This window comes from Ovis canadensis, chromosome 18, assembly GCF_042477335.2.
Source record: "Ovis canadensis isolate MfBH-ARS-UI-01 breed Bighorn chromosome 18, ARS-UI_OviCan_v2, whole genome shotgun sequence".
NCBI lineage: Eukaryota > Metazoa > Chordata > Mammalia > Artiodactyla > Bovidae > Ovis > Ovis canadensis.
The window spans coordinates 79,346,288-79,366,828 of NC_091262.1; the positions used below are offsets into that span (position 1 = coordinate 79,346,288).

The 20,541-nt window shown below is 53.1% G+C and overlaps 1 protein-coding gene across 11 annotated transcripts; it reads left to right on the forward strand.

The window, feature by feature from the left end:
• Window positions 1-200: 200 nt before the first annotated feature.
• Window positions 201-17,714, forward strand: LOC138423651 (uncharacterized). 11 transcript variants are annotated; one of them, XR_011250341.1, is made up of 13 exons: window positions 201-357; window positions 926-1,078; window positions 1,291-1,337; window positions 1,900-2,004; window positions 5,247-5,292; window positions 5,385-7,229; window positions 7,330-7,392; window positions 9,308-9,384; window positions 11,130-11,321; window positions 12,092-12,230; window positions 13,266-13,360; window positions 16,036-16,224; window positions 17,330-17,714. XR_011250341.1 is itself a non-coding variant. In XM_069559819.1 (6 exons), the coding sequence occupies exons 1-6, from the start codon at window positions 1,028-1,030 to the stop codon at window positions 6,218-6,220; spliced, it is 432 nt and encodes a 143-aa protein (XP_069415920.1). In that variant the 5' UTR covers window positions 955-1,027; the 3' UTR covers window positions 6,221-8,292. The 11 variants fall into 11 exon arrangements, 2 of the variants coding, with proteins under 2 accessions (XP_069415920.1, XP_069415919.1); XR_011250340.1 differs by lacking the exon at window positions 201-357 and having other exon boundaries at window positions 955-1,078; window positions 5,385-5,445; window positions 6,099-7,229; XR_011250339.1 differs by lacking the exon at window positions 201-357 and having other exon boundaries at window positions 955-1,078; window positions 5,385-5,445; window positions 6,099-7,229; window positions 9,308-11,321.
• Window positions 17,715-20,541: the final 2,827 nt, after the last annotated feature.

Below are 20,541 nucleotides of genomic sequence, written 5' to 3' on the forward strand. Positions count from 1 at the left end.
GCCAGCCGCCTGCACCCCAGTGTGTTTTCGGGATGCGCGTCGTCTGTCTCACTAACACTCTGTGTCCCATCTGCCTGCAGGACGGCAGTCGGAGGCTGCGCCCCTCGGAGAAGTGGAAGGGGACCCTGCTCTGTCTTGCCTCTGCCTTTCTGTGGTACTTGAAGAGAAGTTGTTCGTGGTGGATTCGCTTTACTTATGACGAATCATTCACGGACAACACTTTTTTCAGTACCAAATACTACCTCTAAGGATGCCCACCCCAGATGGGACGGCCACTCCAGAAGAGAGGACTCCGTGCTCTTCATGGAAGACACGACTGGCTGGCCGGCCGGCCGGGGCCGCGGGCTCGTCCGAGCTGTAAGTCCTCTGGGCCCCTCGCCTGGGCGTCCTCCTGCAGGAGGCCTTCCAAGGGCCTCTCCCACTCCGGGGAAACAGCCGTGGTTTTGTCATCAGTGTCACCTCCCGAGACGGCGAGGAGCGGCTTCCTGGGCCCCAGAGGAGACCCTGGTGTCAGCACCGTTCAGGGTGTGTGACTGGTTGACCAGAGGGGCAAGCACTCCGTTCACCCTCTGGGCTGCCTCGTCACCAACCCTCAGCACCAACCGCACCTGCCTGGGAGACGCGGAGGAGGTCCTGCCGACTTTGGGGACAGCGGTGGACGTGCGCCGGCGGCTGCTCCATGGATTCGGACAACCATGGCAGGGAGGGCGCGTGGACTTAAAAAGGGATGAGTTGTGGTGGTGGCATCCACATCACGGCCACAGCCTCCTTGAAGTGCTCCTGGGACAACACGTTGCTTTCCATTGAGGGATCAGAAGCCAGTGGCCAGCTTCTGTTGGGGGTGTATGACTGTTCCCTGAATACATACTTACTGATTAGATCTCGTACCTGATCCTCTAACTCCTGGCCTCCCATCTCTCCACAGAGGGTCCACGGAGGTGATGCCCACGCGGGGAAGCAGCCACGGTTCAACCATCACAGGATTCGAGGGGCTACTGTGATGTGCTGAGGTGGTGATGGCAGTGAGATGGCAGCCCTCCTGGTCCAGGAGGACGAGCGGGAGTCACCGCTGCTTAGGGTAAGTGCGTCTCGGGTGAGCATGCAATGAATTGCTCGCATGTCACTCGGCCCACTACCCAAGGTTGTTCCACCCCTTCCTTACAGGCAGCCACCTTGGCAGGACAGGCAATGGATTTCTCACAAGTGTCCACTTATGGTACTTGAAGAGAGGCTGGCCGTGATGAATTCGATTCATCAAAGCGAGTCATACACGGCTCTCCTCTCTTTTAGTGTCAAATTCTGCCTCGGAGGGCTTCCAGGCCAGTGCTGCTTCCAAGGTAGGTGCCTGGATGGCTGAGCCCACATGTGCTTTCCTGAGGAGGCCTGCTTTATTGACGCTAACCCCTGCTCACCCTGAGGCAATTTCCTGGGGTGCTGTCAACTTTAGGACAAGCAAGCAAGGCTGCAGGAATGCCCTAATTAAAAGTGTTATGTGTATATACATTACAATACACATGGCTAGCCTGGAAGGGGTGCCTAGGAGCATCTTTCATGAGTCAGCTGTCAGGATAGAGGTGAGACCAGGAGACTGTGTGACCCCTGGTTTCCTAATCCTCTGTAGCCTCACACCCTCCAGGGACCTCCTCTAGGGTGAGGCCAGGTTTACCGAGGAGGCAGTGGTTTCCCTGTTTTTGCAAACACGTGGTCTTTCAAGAGCTCTTGGCTTCACTGGTGATGCCTTGCGTGGGGCTGGCTTCTTTGCATTGCTGCGTGTTCCTTGCATGGCCATCCAAGTGCGGGAAGTGGCATTGCTGTCCCCTGGAATCCTGGGTTGGTGAACCAGGGGCATGGATTTGACTCGGGGACTGACCCAGTTGGTCCGCTCATCCTCATCCTCAGCATCCTGTCCGCCCCAGTGGCCACTCCCAAGCTGCCCAGGCCGTGTGGATGTGGGAATGCCACCAGCAGTGCTGCCTCATGGTACTTGGAGGGAGGTTGTCCGTGGTGAGTTTGCATTGTCTAATGATGCCCAATACACGGTCGATCTCTTTTCGGTATCACATTGCACCGGGCATCTACTCGGAGCTGATGGGGACTGCAGGGAAGACACCCTCATGTGGGTTCCATGCCAGTATACTTGAACCTGCAGTTGGCCCTGGAACTACCAGACAGGTGCCGCTAGCATCCGTATCATTCAGTCAATTCGTAGGTGACCATATGATTTAGGTTTAAGACCCAAGTGATTGGGGCAATAGGGATGTTCATGATGCTTCTGGGAAATCTGGGTTTTCTAAAAGAAAAACAAACCAAAAACCCAGTGGATAGTTCCCTTCTGTTTTAGTATTATATCTTGTCCTGGAGAGGAGGACCTCTGAGCCATGTGGGCAAAGTCACAGCGGGGGAACCAGTATTAGTATATTTTCTGGGCTAAGAAGGGATGACTCATCGTACCTGTTGGCCTGGAAGTCTTACCAAATTTGAGGACAGAGGGCAGTGCTAGTTTCAACTTCTTGCTTTTCATTTTAAAATGACTAATTATTTTACATTGTTACCATACATATAAAAGAGGGTTGCAAAGACTTGGACATAAAAATGACACATACTTAACAGTAAAAATTCAAGCAGTGTGGGAAAATGTAAGTAACAAAGGGAGACAGAATCCAATCTCTGCAACCCAGAAGTAAGCGTCAGGGCTTTAGAAGTTTCTGAATACTTGGCCAAGCATATATCCAAATAGAAAGGAAGACAAAGTGAGATGCAAATATTTTACCAATATGTAATCTTTGTTGAAATGTTAACTGTAATTTTACTAAAGTTTTTTGTTAAAAATGTTAATCATTATTTTACTTTAACATAAAGAATATGCTTAAGAAAATTAGAAGAATTAATAAATATTTCTTGCTCTCCTGAAAGAAGTATTAATTCCTAAAAGATCCCTATAAGATTAAGAAAAATCACTGTGTAAAACATGAAATAGTTGGGATCATTACATATTTTTTAACTGTTTTAATTTCACTTGAGGTTCTGAAAGATAAGGAAATCAGGTCCACCTCCTGCTTTTTTTTAAAGCTATACTGTACAATATAATTTTCTCATTATAAATATTTGCTTTGTGTTCTATAATCACAGTTCTTATAGATGTTAAATCATAGTTCTATATTTAAATGGATTCATGGCTGACAATTAGTGCTTTTTTCCCCCCTTAAACTAAACCTTCTTTCTTCCTAAGTTTGAATTCATATCTCAGAATAATTGCTTTTAATTTTAATTCATATCAGAATAACTGTTTGTTCAAGAATGGCTCAGTAACACTGCTCAGTGCTTGCACGTCTGGGGATGCCTGCCTCTTGTCTATGTACACAAGGGACACCTTAGCTCGTCTACTTTTTCTTTCCCCTCAGAACTTTGTAGATGCTACTTCATTGTCTTCTGCACTCAGTATCATAATAGCTTTTAAACCATGAACTCTCTACATACCTCTGACTTAGCTAGATACATATCTTGTGGACCTTCATATACTTTGTTAGAGAGGCTTTGGGTCACTGTCTTCTGTGAGGTCTTTCATCTCTGAGAATGTCTAACCCTGACTGTTACACTTTTACTCATCTGCTTGTATTTTTCATACTCTTCTATTTGGCCCTGTGATTTTCAGTTCTTTTTGCCCTTAGACATTTTGACAATACTTGCTGTTCATTTCTCTCAGGTTTAAGGGTATAAGTGCTATTCTTTGGTGAGTTGGTTGACTCATAGTAATGCTTTCCGTCCCGGGTTTTGTAACTTTTTTCTGTGAGGTTATCATCAGGGGGATTAACATTTGTGTGTTGTGTTATTCCTTTTACAACACGATGGTTCTACGTTTGGCTTTGTATGGCATCAGGCTTTCAACAGTCAGGACTCATCTGTTGGCTTAAGGAGTCCCACGCCTTAATGTCTGGTATAAATCCTCACCACATCTTGGTCCAGGAGCTTGGATTCTCACAGGGGAGCACATTCTACCCAGAGCTTGCATGGAAATACCCTCTGTTGTCATCTCTCTAGGCCAGGACAGCGTTTTCTGACTCTCCTTCCCATCCCAGGCCTCCGCCTCTTTCCATCCCTATGTCACGTGTCCTGTCCCTGCTTGGACATTAAGACTAAAGACCCCTAAGCCTCTCAGCGTCCTTCAGATCCCTTGGCCCAGATTTCTTTCATCATTGGCGGCTGGCTTCCCTCTTATTCTTTACAGCTGTGCATGTATCACTTGGTTTTGGCCTCGATTTCATTTTATCCCTCCTTTCTTTCTGCGTGTGGAGGAGAGGGTTCTCTATTAGCTCTTTTGCAGGGTCTGACTCAGTCACTATCTTTCTTCATCAGTTTTTCTGAACCATATCCCTTCTTAATGAGTCAAGTTAGCTACTTTTTCATTTCAAGGATGTCTTCTTCTGGTATAAGCACTTTTCTGTTCTATGTGTTGGTCTTATCTTAGGGTAAATGGTCATTTATTATTTCATTGGCGGCTGGAGAAGGGAAAAACCTATGATCTGGCCCCATGCTGCCACTTTTATTTGGAAGACTCATTATTGTCATTTGCACTCTGCATTTGTCTGTTTAACACGAATTACACCCAGATTCCTCCTTCTCAGTATCCTCTTCCACCTTGGCAGGATGCCTCATTATAGTGCCACCTTCTGGGATGTACATGGAGTCAGTACCGTTTGCTAGGTATGTGAATTTATTTTAACAATGGAGGATTTTTTTTTTCATCATATTTCTGCTGGTCTAGTAACCCTAAATATGCATTTTATCCTTAGGGAGACTTCTTGGATGTAACCCACCTTTAGAGATAAGGTCACAACTCTGAGGTCAGTGCAGTATATCTTGGGATATAAGAAAGTTTGTGTCCAATGCTGTCCGTTTCTTTATGAGCAGTATTGTAAACTCAACTTCTTTGGAATGAACTCCAGCTTTGGAGGGCTTCCTGGACACGAGGTGTAAGTGAGAAAAGGACCACTGCTGTCAGCTTGGATGCAAATATGAAATGAGGCTGTGTTCCCTGCTATGATAGATAACGAATTCTTATCCCTTGACCTCTCCACCATGCAATACCCTTGAAAGTGCTTCTTAGATATCCTGTCAAACAGGCAAAGGTGTTGATGTCTGGGCTACTTCAGGGTCTAGGATGGGACAGTTGAATGAACTCGGGGGTATGTTTCACTCATGACCCTTTCTTCCAGTTTGTTAACACTCAGTATTCCCTCTGTCCTTAGGACTTTCCGGAGGAGGCCAGCTTTGAAGATGAGGCCCTGGCACCTGGTTAGTGCTAATCTGCGGAACTTGAAGATAGGTTATCCGTGTAGCCTTCGCTTTACTTGTGACGAATCATACACGGTTCACCTATTTTTTAGTACCAAATCCCGCCTTGGAGGGCTTCAGGGCGCAGGACCTTCGAGTCAGCTCCTCTCCAGGGTAAGTGCAGGGAGTGTTGATCGCAGCTGGATGGCAGCGCCTGCGGTCTCCTGATGCTGTGCGTCCTGGTCCTCATCCTGTGTGTGTGTGTGTGAGACTGTCCACAGGAAGATGCCCGGAAGTGGCGCCAACATGAAGCAAGAAGTGGGGCTTTGCTTACCAGAGATACTTGGTGGTACTTGAAGAGAGGTCTTCCATGGTGCATTCGCTTTATTCTTTGACGAATCATACATGGTTGACCTTTTTTTAGGTATCAAATCTGGCCTTGAAGCACCCGGAAACTAGAGTCAATGTCCGCACGCCTGGATGGATGGTTGAGCTGAGCGTGTGCGTGTCGCCCCACATGTGTCACCTGTGTTCACGCACTTCCATGTGCCATCCACCTCTAGGGGTACTGCTGGTCCACAATGCCAACTTCCCCAGAGAAGCAGGACCTTCACTGTAGATCCACTTCCTGTCTGACAGGAAGTCGTCCCCGTGCCGCTCTCTTTCTGTTCAACATGATGCCTTGCTCCTCTTGGTTGCAGTGTGTCCTTCCTGAATGGCTTCCCAGAAGGGGTGCTAATTCCAGGGAAGGGGCAGTAGAGTCCACGCCCATTTCCTTGACAGTGTGTTGCCAGCATCTTCACTATTGGTATCCCATCCGTCCTCAGGCCCGATGTCCGGGACACGTCAGAAGCCAGCATCCGAGTCGGGTACTCGAATGGAGGTTGTCCATGGTGTGTTCATTTTATTTATGATGAGTATTACATGGCCAATCTCCTTTCAGTACTAAATTCTTCTTGGGAAGACATCACAAGGGGAAGTTTCAGCAAATGCCTCTCCAGGGTAAGGAAGCCAACCATTTACCCATGATGATGTGTGACCCATGCCACTCTGCCCAGAATTCCCAGGAATGATACTGACTTTCTAGGTGAGACCTTGGTTTTCCTCCCTTCCTTGAAGACTCACTGGTGAATAAAACATCTTTGGTAAGCCTCTTTTTAGGTATGAGGTCATCTTGGATCTGACACACCCTGTAGGGGAAGGGCCTTCTGCATTATCCCAAGAGGCTGAATGAGTAGAAGGTGCATACTTTATTTATGCAGTGTGTTACTACCCCTAACATATGCTTGTCCTCAGGGTGACCTCTGGGAATCAAAGCCAGCAATGGGGAGATGGTGGTGTGTTTGTGGGGGCTGGATGGGTTTCCTCCACAGGGAGAATCAACGGAATCTGAAGATACGTTTCCATGGCTTGATTCATGTATTCCTCGTGCGAGATAAGAATCAGTAACGCGTTTATTAACACCTTATATGTGCTAGCTATGTGATCTGGAGGTTACTTGATGTGTCATTGCTCTGTGCCTCAGTTTATTCATCTGTAAAATGGGGTTAATGCCCACTCATAGGGCAGGTATAAAAACTCAATCATGTGCAAAGGGTGTAGACAGTGTCTGGCACATAGGTAAGCTGAAAAAGCACTGGTTCTTATGATGACCACTGACATTATGACATTGTTATTCCACTTAGATCTTCCTTCCTTGTCCCCTCACCCACTAGACTGTGAGCTTCCTGGAGGCAGAGTCTTTGTTTAGCCTACTGCTGTGTCCCCAGCTACGCACAGTAAAGGTGGTGCTGGGTGAGTGAATGGCAGGTGACATATTTTCTCCATGAAATGCCCTCCTGGAGGCCTCCTGGGCAGAAGAGTGGAAGAAGGCCAGTGGTGAGTCCGCGTCTTCCTGGTGACAAGGCCTCCTTGCCCTGCAGTCCTGCCCACCTTGAAGAAAAGCCTCTGGTCTTCAGGTCAGGGATCCTGCGAGCTTGGCGCTAGGTGGACCCTGCCGTGGTTACAACACTTAACGGAGAATGTGAAACAGCTGCTCCCCTCTCTGTTCAATCGCAGCTCAGGGACCCCTCGGAGGAGATGCTGGCCTTGGGAGGACCTTGCTGTCTGCGCCTCTCCAGGGTAAGGGACCACGTGCTGCCCCAAGCCTGGGCCAAGCTCGTGACCTGTGAGCTCGCGACCTCATCCTCCACTCAGGTCTGGCCTAAGCCAGCTCAGGGGCCCATCCCTCCCCCTAGTGCCATTAGTGCTGGTGTGTGATACTCTCCCATATGGGAAGAAATCAAAAACAAGGATGTTTCGATCACATGCAAGGGGTCCCCTGGATGTAGGGCCAGCCCCCAGAGATAGGATAGTTGGGATCAGCATCCCGCTAGACGCCCGCCCAGGTGGACATGCGCAGCTGGACCCTGGAGACAGTGCCACCTCTCCTGAAGAGGTATCTTGGTGCTCAGGCCCTGCTGACGTTTGATCCTTGAGCAGAGGTTGCCTTTGGTGAATTCGCTTTATTTATGTTGAATCACACAAAGGCAACTTTCGTTTGAGTATCAAATCCTGCTTGGGATGGCTTCTGGGACCCAGTGGTGAGCTCAGGGTCTCCACCTCTCCCTTCCTTGATCAAGAACAGACAGTGTGGCTGTGGGTGTCCACACCTGTCCCGTGGATGAGGATGGATCAGAGAACACCAGCTTGACTGGTGAAGGAGGGTGTCAGTGCTGAATCCGCTTCAGTTCTTACCTCAGACCCTCTGTAATCACCTTTACATCTTACCGCTGACCCCAAAGACCTTCTGCCTCTCTGAAGGCACTCTGACCTTGTGACTAGGCACAGAGTTTGTCCTAGGAAATTTTAGAGGCCATAGCTCCTCATCCTCTCTCTGTTTCTCCCTCTCCTCTTTCCATCTCCCCAACACTGTTCTCAATTTTCTCCTGGGTTATGAAATGAATAGAGGCTATCAATGTTTCATCCCATTTGCATTAAACAAGAGTAATAAAAATAATCAACACAAAATAAAATTAAAAACAGCCAAAATGGCACACAGCAAAGCAGAGCGTGTTCAACAGACTACAAATTGGCAGAATCCAATTTTCCTGACAGCGTGTCAGCTGCCACATTTGACCTGGGGAAATAGAACATTGTAGACATGGCGGCCACACAGTGGAATTGACAGTGGCAGCCGCTCTGACAGGGAGATTTTATGTAGGCAGAAGCAAGTAGAGGAAATCACATCTTCATTCAAATTTTTAAATGGAAAAGAATTGATCCTAATGAAAATGATTTGGAGAACGTAACAAGGGAAATAAAAGAAATGAAAACAGTTCAACAGTGAAGCCAGGAAAGCTAAACTGGGAATTGGATTAGTTTAATGGAATTCAGTCTGAAAAACAAGTTTTTATGGAAATCAATGTTGGTATAATTCTCATTAAGATGGTTAAATGCACATGTATTTGGATGGGAATCAATGGGGTCAGTAGGAAGATGGGGTCAAATCTCTGCATCCTTTATGCACCTTTTCTTTCTTTCTCACATCTGCCCAGAAAGCTTTCCAGAGCGACGTGCTGACCTGGGGGTGACATGCTGGTAAAGTGGGTGTGTGTTGTCACCGGAGTAGGTGCCATCTTGGGGACACATATCACCTGGCCTGCTCCCTTGTGCTTTCCTTCCACCCCCTCGTGGGGCTCTGAGTGACAGGCTGACTCTGGAAGTGAGAGGTTCCTTGGTCAGTGGGGTCTGGTCCTTCAGGACCACTGTACCCAGTACTAGTGAGCACAGAGGAAGGCCATGACGTCCCCCGGGTGTGGTGCTCCCTAGGGGCCCGGTGTTGGCACCTTTCAGGGCTCCGTGCTGGCCCCACAGACACGCTCCACACTGGTGCTGACTGCCACATGGTCACAAAGGCTGAGCCTTATTTGGGAGGTGGTTCTGGAGTTGATGCTTCTGGGGTCAAAACCATTGCCTGGGACATGGAAAAAAAAAGATTGTCCTTTGCGGGCAGGCCTCCCAGATGACCAACCCGGCATGGTGGGTCTCTTTCCAGGACAACCCCCAGCTCGGAGTATTTGCAGAAGCTATGCTACCCACAAGAGGCGGCCAGCAGCCGGAGCCCTCTCCCGGGTAGGTGCAGGGGTGCGGCGCCAGGACATGCCCCGGAGGTATTGATGATGTATGTCATCTGGCCCGCTAGCCATCAATGTCCAGACGGTCCCCATAAGCCCTTCCGGGAGGCAGTGCCAGCCCTGGGAAAGTCTCAGAAGCGCAGGTCAGTATCCGTGACTCCTGAAGGGCACCTGCCCATAATATGTTTTCTCTCTTTAGGACAGACCTTGGGTGGCTGGCCTCTTGCTCCAACTATAGCAAGACCCACGGGGTTTTCTGAACTTGGGCCAACGTCAGGGAAAGGATTCTGCTGTCGGTCCCACTCCAAAGTTCGAAAAATGGGTGGTGGGCACAGAATCCGGCCTCTGCTTGTGGCATACGTCGTCTGCTCCCCAGCCCTCAGGGGCCAGCCCATCACTGGGGGGCGGGGTCCGAGCATATTCAACTCTGAGAAAGGCTGGGGTTCTAACGACAGGGTTGCCTTGCCTTGTCCTGAAGAGCAGTTGTCTGCGGTTCGTTTGCTTGTCTCCGTACTCTTTCTTTCTCCCCTTTGCGTTTGGTGTTTCACGTGATTTGTGTATGAAGCTAATCAAAGGGTCAACCGGTTTCTCCATTTTAAATCACCCACTGAAGGATGCTGGGGTGGCACCCCCCACCCCCTCCGCGTGGGCCAGAGGCAGTGTTGGTGGGAGCTCGGAGAGTGGAGCTGTGGGTGTCAGGGTCAGGCACACGCACAGCACCTCACTGAGCTCCTTCCAAAGGCAACGTCTTCCAAGGGGAGCCCCTGTGCCGGGGATGGGGGGCGGTGCCCGGAGTCACCCTCTCTGGGTTCTGGGGCTGGAGAGTTGGCCCCACAGGGTTTCATCTCTGTTAACTCTGGTCAGGGTCCGTTCCACCTGCAGACTGCCCAAGGATGGGATGGCTGGGGGAAAGAAGCATTCTCAGATATCCATGGATGCCCATGGGCAGTCACTGGATCCCCATGCCCAAGCGTGGGCACCTCTCTGCAGGATAAAATCCCCACCTGGGTCTCTTGCTTACCTTCCAGGGAGGCATTGGGAGGGTTGGCCTTAGACACGGGAGGGTTCCTGCCGAGGGTGATGTCTTAAGCATTCAAGCTGCCCTGGAGTGGGGAGGGTCTTCTGCAAGCTCAGCCACCTTGAAGCATCCGCCTTAGTCCAAGCGTCCGAGCCTCTCCATGGTACACGGGGAGAGGTTACCCGAGCAACTTTGCATCTGGACGACGAATGTTGCTCGGTGAACCCCTTTTCGGTATCAAAATCCATCAGAGAGGCCATCTGGGAGGCCGTGGCACCTCAGGGAAGAACGTCAGTACCAGCAACCACTCTGGGGTACAGGACGGATGGTCGACCAGTTGGAAAGTAATTGTTTCTAATGTACTTCACCTGGTCCACTAGCTGTCCGTACCCACTGCAGCCTGCAGGGCCCACGGGCCAGGGCAAGTCACTGGCTCCTCAGCTCAGCATCTCTCCTGGTACCTGAAGGGAGATCGACCGTGTTATATTCGCTTTATTGACTTCGAATAATACATGGTTGATCTTTTCTCAGTATCAAATCTCACCTTGGAGGAGCGCTTGTTGACGAAGCCCTTGTCGGGGTGAGAACGGGGTGGGGGCTTCCCGTGTCACTGCCCGCCGGGCAGGGTGCCCAGATGGAGGCCAGGTTCTTAAGGGGAGGGGGGCGGTGCCTGGCTGTGTCCGTCCCCTGCCTCCTCTCACCTGTGATGTCTGATCCACCCTCAGGACGGCTCCTGGGAGGCCAGCATCCTTGGTGCACACCTGCGGTCTGTGGAGTAGGCGCCACTTTGGGTACTTGAGGAGAGGTTGTCTGTGATGAGTTCGCTTTATTAATGACGAATATAACACAGATGGCCTGTTTTCAGTACCACCCACCCCTCGTGCGCAGGGCCAGGCCTGAAGCCCACCCCATCCAGGGTATGTGAATGCATGGGCTCCACATTCATCCTGCAAGAGCTTCCTGGAGGGCAGGCTGACTTTGGGAGGAGGTGGGGCTTGCCCCAGGAGGCTGATCATGAAGCATTTGTTTGGTGTGTGATGAACGGCTCGGCTTCAGTCTCTTGTCCAAGCCCAGTGCCACTGAATCACAGGGGGGGTCCCTGCAGGGGTCGCCCCAACTGGCCTGCACCTGTCACTCCGTAAGGCCCCCTGCCTAGGATGGACCCTGTGTATGGCCTGCGCCTGAGCATGTGTCCCGGCTGCTTCCCCTCGCGTCCCAGTGCCCTGAGACGCAGAGGGGCGACCCCCTTGGAGGAGAGCCCCAGGGCCGGCCTGTCTGCCTGCCATGCGTGCTGCTGCACTTGATGCTTGAGGAGAGGTTGCCCGTGGCCCGTTCGCATTCTTCATGTCGCACAATACACGGTCGGCCTCTCTTCGGTATCAAATCCCACCTTGCATGCCTCCCGCACGCTCGCCGGTGTCCGGTGTCCTCGAGGACCAAGCACGTGCTGACTCATCCGTGGGCGGGGCCCTAGACGGGACTGCCAGGTCAGGGTGGGGTTGTGGGCGGGACTGGACGTCTAGGGAAGCAGCCTCTGTCTGCAGTCAACCCTGTTCAGTGGTGCCTGAAATAGGTTGCCTGTGAGGTGTTCACTTTTCTAAACGATGAATATTATACAGTCAACCTCTTTCCGATATCGAATCCCACCTTGGACACCTCCGGTGCTGATTCCGAAGCCTCCATACAGGTTGACCTGGGGACTTGATGTAGGACAAGCCACTGGCTTGTTCGTTTTCCAGCTGCATCCATTCTGGAGGGCTCCTGAGAGCAGCGCGGAGCGGACCCCCCACCCGGCTCCCACGGTCCCTGACTGCTGCACTGCCAAGGTGCTGGGCTAGGCTTACCTGCTGATTCTTCCTTCACATGGGGACCCCCCACCCCCACCCCCACCCCGACCCTGCGCAGACCCCGCACGGCAGGATCATCCAGGGCATGGGAAGGGTCCAGGGCCCCTGGAAAGGTGAGCGCCTCCAAAGGATGACCTCAGGCTGTTTGGTATTTGTTATTTCCCTCCTGAGCGGAAGCCCCTCCTGACGTGGGCATCATTCCCAACCCCATGAAGCAACATCCTTAACCTCTGGCATCTCCTCTCTGGGCATGCTTTTCCCCCATTGGTTCCTCTTCTGGCCCATGGCCTCTCTGTGCCCAGAGCACAGAGGGGTTGCCCCAGCTCCAGGAAGACCGGCAGGAACCACGCCAATGGAGTGTCAGGCCTCTAAGTCCTACAGACACCCTCCTTCTCGTGGGGTCCTCACGCTCTCTTTCCAGGCCCCAGCCACAGCCCTGCAGGAGGGACCACCCTTTCTGGCCTGGACCAATGCACAGACCGCCCCCACCTGGGCCTCCTTCCAGGCTCCCTTCTCCTCCTTTTGCCAGGGAGACCCTTCCAGAGTGTAGTCTGGCTCTCTTTGTCCTGCCCAGAGCCCCTCTTTGGCAGCCCCCCTGCCCACATGCTGGGCTCCGAAACAGTAACTAGTGTCTCAGGGCCCCCAGACTGGCCCACCTCCTTCTCTGCCTGCCACACTTTACGGTTTATCCCCCTTTTAGGTCCATCCATCTTTCTGATCGAGTTGAGTCCTAAGCTTGCCCTTCATGCTCCTTTTTGGGGACCCTCAGCAGAGTCTCTTGCTTCCTCCTCCCCCCACCAATTGTTGCGCCCTTTCTAGAGCAGGGGTTTGGGATTCCAGAGGTGATGAAATGCTGCTTGCTTGGCAAAGCTGTCTCTGATCACCCAGTCTAGCCCCTACCTCTTCCTAGCCACCTCTTTCATCATCCTGTTAACACTGTCTTCGTAGCTTATCTGAAATTACATGAAGTTAAACTAGATGGACGTTAATATTTTCTTTCTCTCTCCCCCTTAGATTGTAAAATTTCTCAGGGCGGGAGATTTTTTCTGCCACGTTCCCTGCTGGGCCCCCAGTCCTGGGATCCAGGCCAGGACCAGAGTAGAAGAAAGGTGAGTGAGTGTTGATTGACTGACCAACTCCCTGAGGGCTGGGACCTTAGCAAGTGAATCTCTAGCAAAGTGCCAGGGCGCTCAGGAAGATGTGGTGATAAGCTTATGAATATGGTAATTGGGTTTTAGAATTTCTTCACATTTGTTAAAAGCCATTTGATCTTCTGTGTTTTTCTGCCCCTTGCAGGATGTCATTTGGGAGTCAGAGGTTTGGTGTTGGGTCTGGGCCCTTCTTTCCACTTTCTAGTGCCTTCAGGGCCCCAAAAGAAGTGAAAAGCCCCAGTATAACCCCACACACCCCAGTTGAGCCCCCTCCCCTCTTCTAGCCAACTCTCCAGCACCCAGAGCCGGGTGTTATGGGAACTACATCTGTAACAGGCTGGAGCGTAGTGTTGGGGCTAATATTTTATGCATGGAACTGAGAGAATGAGGACATTTGGCGATGAAAATTGTTGTTAATGCATCCACACATCTTTGGAATACATTAAATGTATGTAGGTGGATGGGAGGCAACATTAGCCTTTATTTAATAGCTCCAATGTAACCATCTCCACACCGCAACACAGCGGTAATGAGCACGGCCGCCTGAGCCCCCTCATCGCCCAGGCCGCCGCGCGGAGAAGCGTCGGGTACATTGCCGCCACTCGAGAATCATGCATGAGACAAAGTGTCAGCCCAGGGCACCGGGCGCTGGGCGGCGTGCAGCTTCCCCCCTCGCTCTAGACCCGAAGCCGGGTGACCCTGTGCTGCTCGGTGCAGAATTTCATTAAAAGCCAAATTACTGGTTTACCTACTGTTTGAGGAGACGACAAAATAAACAAAGGGCCTGTTTTCATCTGACAAACCGAATGAAAATGTCTGTCCGCGCAAAGGCCAGGAGGAAAGGCACAGTGGACCCCGGAGCCAGAGGGTCAGTGACTTGGGGCCACCACGCAGGCACTGTGTCAGTGAACCAGCTGTGGGTCCAAACTCAGGGCCACTCACCGCTTTCTGGTGCCCGTGTGGGCAAGGGCCCCCGCGGCCACAGATGCTTTTTGCGCGATGATGTAGGCTCACTTTTCCCAACATTCAGCTTGCCATGCTTTTCACGGTTGTCCCCTGCACCCACATGGTACCTGCATTTAGTGCCGTTCCTCCCGGAATGGGGTGTTTGCAGTTGGGTGTCCCTACCACTCCTGGCCCAGAGGGTGGGCCACTCGCCCCATCGGAAGACCCAGGGCATGGTGGGGATCTGAATACCCAGGGCCCATGCGGAGCAGCTTTGAGCGCATTGGATGGCTCTGTTTGGCCCCAGGTGAGTACAGATCTAGTCAGAATGAGCACTCAGACCAGCCGCAGGGCTCTGCCGGGTGGGCTCGGCTCCCCCTCGCCTGTGCTCTCCCCCACCCTCACTTGCACCCCAAGTCACCAAGGTCAGTGCCTGGTGCAGCCCTGGGGACCCACAGAGGTCTCAGTCCTCATAATCATGGGCCTTTGAGGATGCAAAGCCCCCAACCCCAAATCCCAGGGCTGAGTAGGACCCCTAAGTTTATTCCCCTTCTCCTCTGTCCCTCCACTTACATCCTCACACAGATAAGAAAGCTGAGGTCCAAGGGGACAGAGTGCTTTGTCGTGGGTGTTTTTCCCGAGGCGGTCTCAGACTTTGGGATCAAGACCCATCTCTGGCAAATAAGCAGTTTCCCTCTTATTGACAGGGGGATGACAGGGGGTGACCCAGCACCCCAAGGCTGTGAGAGGGAATCCCAGCTGGGACTCAGTACCTTGGTTCTCAAGGGGTTGTGGCGGGGGGTGACGTTGCTGCCTTGCCACAGAGCTTCTAGAAGCCAGGGCCCTCGCTCTGCAGTGTCAGCTCAGCTCATGGTTGCTGGTCAGTGAATAGCCGAACTGAAGCTGGTCTCAGACAACAGTGCAAAGCAGGTAGTCAACCAGGGAGTGTACTGAATCAGGTCTTTATTACCAGGAGGAAGCACTCAGGAGGCGCGGGCAGGACGTTTGTGGGATGAATAAATAAAAGCGTGCTCTTTGAGGGAATAAAGAAGCAGAGAAACTGAGAAGAACCTAGGGGAGATGTACATAAATCTCCACCGAGAGCCGCCAAGGCTCTGTAGTCGAGGCCTCTGAAAAGACCCTGCAGAGGCCGAGGGGCCATTTGTCACAGCGAGGACGGGCTCAAGGGCCAAGAAGCAAGGGTGTGATGGAGCCTCTTTCATCATTTTCACATTATCCTGATGGCAGTGGAGAGGAGCCCACAGTGCACAGCCAGGCTGCCCCCCGCCTGACGGAATGAGTGCCAGGCTGGGGTGGGGAAGGACCCTGAGGAAGTGCAGGCTGGGCTAGGGGGGCAGGCAGGCATCTCAGTGCCCACCTCATGCCCTTAGTGCTACAGTATTGTTTTCATTTAGCCCAGTATGAGTCCCCTGGGCCCTGCTCCAATGCCACTTCCTACAGGAAGCCCTCCCAGATCCACCAAGCCTGATCCATACAGAACCTCAATCTGCAGTCTGATGTCAGTCTTCTGAGTCTTTGAGCAACAGGTGTCTCCTTGCAAAGCCTGCAAGCTCCATGGGAGAGGGGCTGTGTCTGGTGTGGTCGCTGAGGGGTTCCTGTGCCTGGTTGGGAACTCAGCCCCGGGGAAGGCACCATATGATGCTGTTGGCCATGTCTGCCCTTTGCAGGCGCTCTGGACCTGACACCCAGCAAGTGCCTGGTGTGTAGACATCCCATGGGCCGAGCCTTGGGTAGACCCCAACCAGGAGCCAAGGGCAGAGCCAGAGGTGGCCATAAGGAGGACGGACTTCTGCCTAGAGAAGTCTGACTGTGAGCTGGGGAGCCTGACCTGACCCTGGAGGCGTTCTCTGAGTCTGGTAAGTGCCCATCAGAAGCACTAGTGGACTTCCGTTTGGGCCTGGAACAGAGGTGGGGTCTGCCCAGGACACACAGGGTTCAGGGAGCCCACACTGTTAGAGTCAGGACCACCTTACCCAGAGTAGCTCCTCTGGGCTTCAAACAGTGTTTGTTGAGTGACTGAAAGGAATGGAGCCACCCAAGTCCTCCCTGGAATGCCCCGCAGCCTTGCTCCAAGTAGAGGCCAAACCCATGCTCTCTGGCTGTGGAAAAGGGAGGGAAGCCCCCCAGGGCAAGGCTGCAGTGAGCGTGCGGGGCCCTGAGCAGGCTGAGCCCTGACTTGGGTGCCCTGAGCCCCCAGCCCGGGGTCCCCAGTCTCCCTGGTCTCCCTGGGGCAGGACGCCACCGAGAAGGTGCAGCAGAGTCTGGGGTGTAGGAAAAGCGGCCAGGATACTGCTTTCCACCATCTGCGATATCTTCGTTTTCTCTAACACTCAAAAATAGTAGATGTTTCTGTTACGCTCTCTCTTTGGCAGGGGAGCGGCAGGGCCTGCCAAGGCCTGGGGGAGCCCGCCAGCCTGTGGAGCTTTACTGTACAAACAGTTGGGGAGGGGGTGTCTCTGCTAACTTGAAATCCCCCATCAGTAAACATGCCAATTTAAAGTGTAATTAACTCAGGCCGGAAAACATTCAGCTCTGGACTGCCTTTCACAGTTGACGTTGTTTTTCTTTTATTTATTTATCTCTTTACGGGTGTGGTGGTGTCTGTGGCAGGTTTCAGCCAGGAAAAATCGAAGAAGGGCTTGAGTGGGGAGGGGGCCTGGTTGGGAGAAGAAGCGACGGAAAGAAGGAAGGGGAGGCTGGTCTGACACCCCCAGGGCCCTCGGGCCCAGTGTCCCCCTTTGCTTTCTGTCCAGGGCAGTGGGTTCCCAGGAAGGGACGCAGAGTCGGGAGTGGGGTAGGGGGCAGATCCCTGTGCCAGCTGGGCCCAGTGATCCGGGAGTCTTGGGCACTGTCCGGGACCCCAGTACGACACTGGGCTGGTGGTGGGGGCGCTGGGTCCCACTTGCTTTCTCTGACCCCATCTTGGAGTCTCAGCCCTTTCCTCTGCCTCCTGCTTCACAGGGCTGCGCCATGGTCCCCGATGATGAACCAGGCGGAGGGCACCCATGCCCCAGCAGACCGACGCATAGCACCCTGCCTGCCACATTCAGGAAGCTGGGGGAGGCCCCTGCACCCCCCACCCCACCACCATTTGAAGGACCCAGACCAATCTCCAGGGGGCCAGTCCTGCCGTAGACAGCCTGGCCTTCACATGGACCCTGGGGAGGACAATGTGGGCCCAGGGGAGACAAACTCAAAGCCAGTGACCATGCCCTGCCCACCAGATATTGGGACTTCTGGAAGGTGAAAATGCTGGCTAGAGGATGTAAGAATTCCTGTTCTTCCTCTTCAGATACTCTTCAAATGCAGACCATTTAAGTAATAAATACATTATCAAAATCTTAAATGCACATGTGTGTGTCTGTATGTTCGGAGACAGCGTTTGTTAAGTGGAGGGTTTCAAAACAAAGACCCTCTGCCTCTGGGAAGGCTTTTTCCCCTAGAGCTGCCCCCCACCCCCACCCTGACCACAGAGCATCTTCCTGCAGTCCGCTGCCATGCATGTGAGCTCACGTCCTGACGTGAACCAGGGCCATAGAAGGACACACTGCAGGACTGAGACAGCACGCGCTACCCCCCGCCCCGCCCAGGCCCCACTGCCAGCCCCCGCGAGCAGAGAGGCCAGGGCCCAGGGGCAGAGCCGGTGCCCACGCCTCGCTCTGCCAGCCTCCGCCTGGTCACGACACAGCCGGGCTGACTCAGAAGCAGCCGCGAGCGAGAGCCTCATCAATTACATAATTACCTATGAAACCTGCCACCGCCGGTTCTCAGCCGGGAAGGACACGCTCCGGCCGGCGGGTGACTCATGCTGTTTTCCCCAGAGCCTCTCGCCTGCGCTCTGCCCACCACCTCAGTCTGGGCTGGGGGGACCATGGGGGCGAGGGGGGCAGCTTGGTTTTCTTCCCAGCTCTACAGCAAAGGAGAGGCAGGCAGCCACCTTCTTGCCAGGGTTTTGGGTGGAGGGCCCCGTCTCCAGCCCCCCACAGACCTCCAGATGGACAGTCCCCCATCTGACAGAGGGGAAACAGGTCCAGAGAGGTTGCTCTGACTAGTGTCAGTGACCCCCTCCCCCAGCTTAGACCTTTGGTGAACACAGCCATGGGGTAGACCCTCAAACCTCCAGCCCCTTTCCCTGGGAATTTTCCGCTTCTCCAGAGTCCCTTGATGGGGGCAAACTCTACCTTTGGAAAAATATTTCCACTCTTGAAAGTGACTGTGACTTTGGGAAACAGGTATAAGTTGCCTTCTCCAGGGGAAATGGGTGTATACACCTGGCAAGGGGTGCTGTGGTTTAGTCGCTAAAGTCGTGTTCGACTGACTCCTTGGACTGTAGCCTACCAGGCTCCTCTGTCCATGGAATCCTCCAGGCAAGAATACTGGAGTGGGTTGCCATTTCCTTCTCCAGGGGATCTTCCCAACCCAGGGATTGAACCTGTGTCTCTTCTGCTGGAGGTGATCTCCTGCGCTGCAGGCGGATTCTTTTACCAACTGAGCTAGCAGGGAAGCCCAGGGGATGCTGTAGGGGTGCTGTTCTTTCAGATGGAAAACCCGGTAGAGTGGGGTCTGGTGGGCGTGGGCCCCAGATGAGGTCTTAGGTTCAAGTTCAGCCTTTGGCACTTACTGTCACTGAGCCTCAGTTTCCTCATCTACAAAATGGGCATCTGTCCTACAGATGGGGTGAGAGGGAAACAGGTTTCGAGGATATACGAAGTGCTGACCGGATCAGGTTCTCATTAGAGTGGGGGGCTCCCTCATGCTGACCCATGGCTGGTTAGGGTCCCCAGGGATCCTGAAGTCACAGCAAGCCTGCGGCCTGACTCACCCGGACCTGGAGACCACCTGCTCCGGATGGTCCAGGACCCCGTTACTACTGGCCACAGCACCCAGGTCCTGGGCGCTCCCCATCCATCCCCCGGCTCCAGAGGTTACCTGCAAACAGAACCCTGAGCAACAGGGCCCATTACGTTCAGAGCACATCCAGGTAGGCAGCAGCAGGTCACAAGGGTGCTGAGGGTTCCCAGACAGATGTGCCGAGGGACTGGCTTCCTAGGGAAATGCTTGGGGTGGGTATTTGGCCTCCAATGGCCCCAGCCCACCCTGCCTTCCTCATCATGATTCCCCTGGGGCTGGCCCACCATTCCAAGAGTGACACCACCACCACCCTTACCTACCGTGCACCAGGCAGGAGCTGGGCGCCGCATCCAAGCCCATGGAGAAGGTCTGGGCAAACAGATGGCACAAACCTGGATGCAGAGCTTCTCAGGATCCTGGCTCCAAGTTAACACTGGGAAGTCACTTGCCTGCACTGGGCCTCTGTCTTCTCATCTGTAAAATGGGTGTAATTGAATCAGACTGTGACATCAAAGTCCCAAGAGTCCCTTCTTGTGCCATCACCCCACATGACCAGCCCTGCAAACCCTGGGGTTACCATCCCCTTGACCACCAAACTACACAGCCATAATTTCTACCCCTCCGTTACCCAGGGAAGCCCAGCCTCAGCATTGGCAGGAGGTGGGACAGGGCAGGGCTCACCTCCCACTCCTCCCTGGGATGCCTCACCTCCTCCCTGCTCCTGCTCCAGGCTCCCCTGCCTCTGCTCTCTGCCCCTTTGCTCTTTTTTTTCCCAATGCACCATCAACCCAGAACTGTCCATGGAAATTTCTAGAAGTTACCTAGGGGAATTGCAGCTTCCTAGAGGGAACAGCTGGAAGCTGAGCATCACTGCTCATGAAGCTTTGGTCCTGGCAGAGGATGGGGAGAGGGCCTGTGGTCTGGGTCCAGCCCCTGTGGCTTGGGGGCTGGGCCTCTCCTCATTCTTTTCTGTAGCCCTTCATGGGACTCTAGTCCTCTCGGGGATGCTGGGGCCTCAGAGCGGTTCTGCTGGTTCCCTGGCATGCAGAGCACAGCCATTACTCAAGGCAGTGTGGCAGGAGCCCTAGGGCCCAGGATCTGCACCCCAACTGCCTGAGTTCTCTTTTTATTTTTTCTGCCTGAGTTCTTATCCCAGTTTAACACCATGGTGCTACTTCATCTCTGTGGGCCTCAGTCTTCTTATCTGTCAAATGGAGCTGTTGCGAGGATTAGATGAATTAATCCGAGCAAGTGGATGAATATTAGCCATGAGATGATTCGCTGCACGCTGTTTCTGAGACCCCATGAGGTACCTAAGGCTC

What these genes read in the sequence shown, in the direction of transcription:
- LOC138423651 (XM_069559818.1), top strand. Translation starts at nt 1,028, where the DNA reads ATGGCAGCCCTCCTGGTCCAGGAGGACGAGCGGGAGTCACCGCTGCTT. An exon ending in AGGCCAGTGCTGCTTCCAAG is followed by an intron (nt 1,338 to 1,899) that starts GTAGGTGCCTGG and finishes CCTCATCCTCAG; the next exon opens with CATCCTGTCCGCCCCAGTGG. An exon ending in TTGGAGGGAGGTTGTCCGTG is followed by an intron (nt 2,005 to 5,246) that starts GTGAGTTTGCAT and finishes CTCTGTCCTTAG; the next exon opens with GACTTTCCGGAGGAGGCCAG.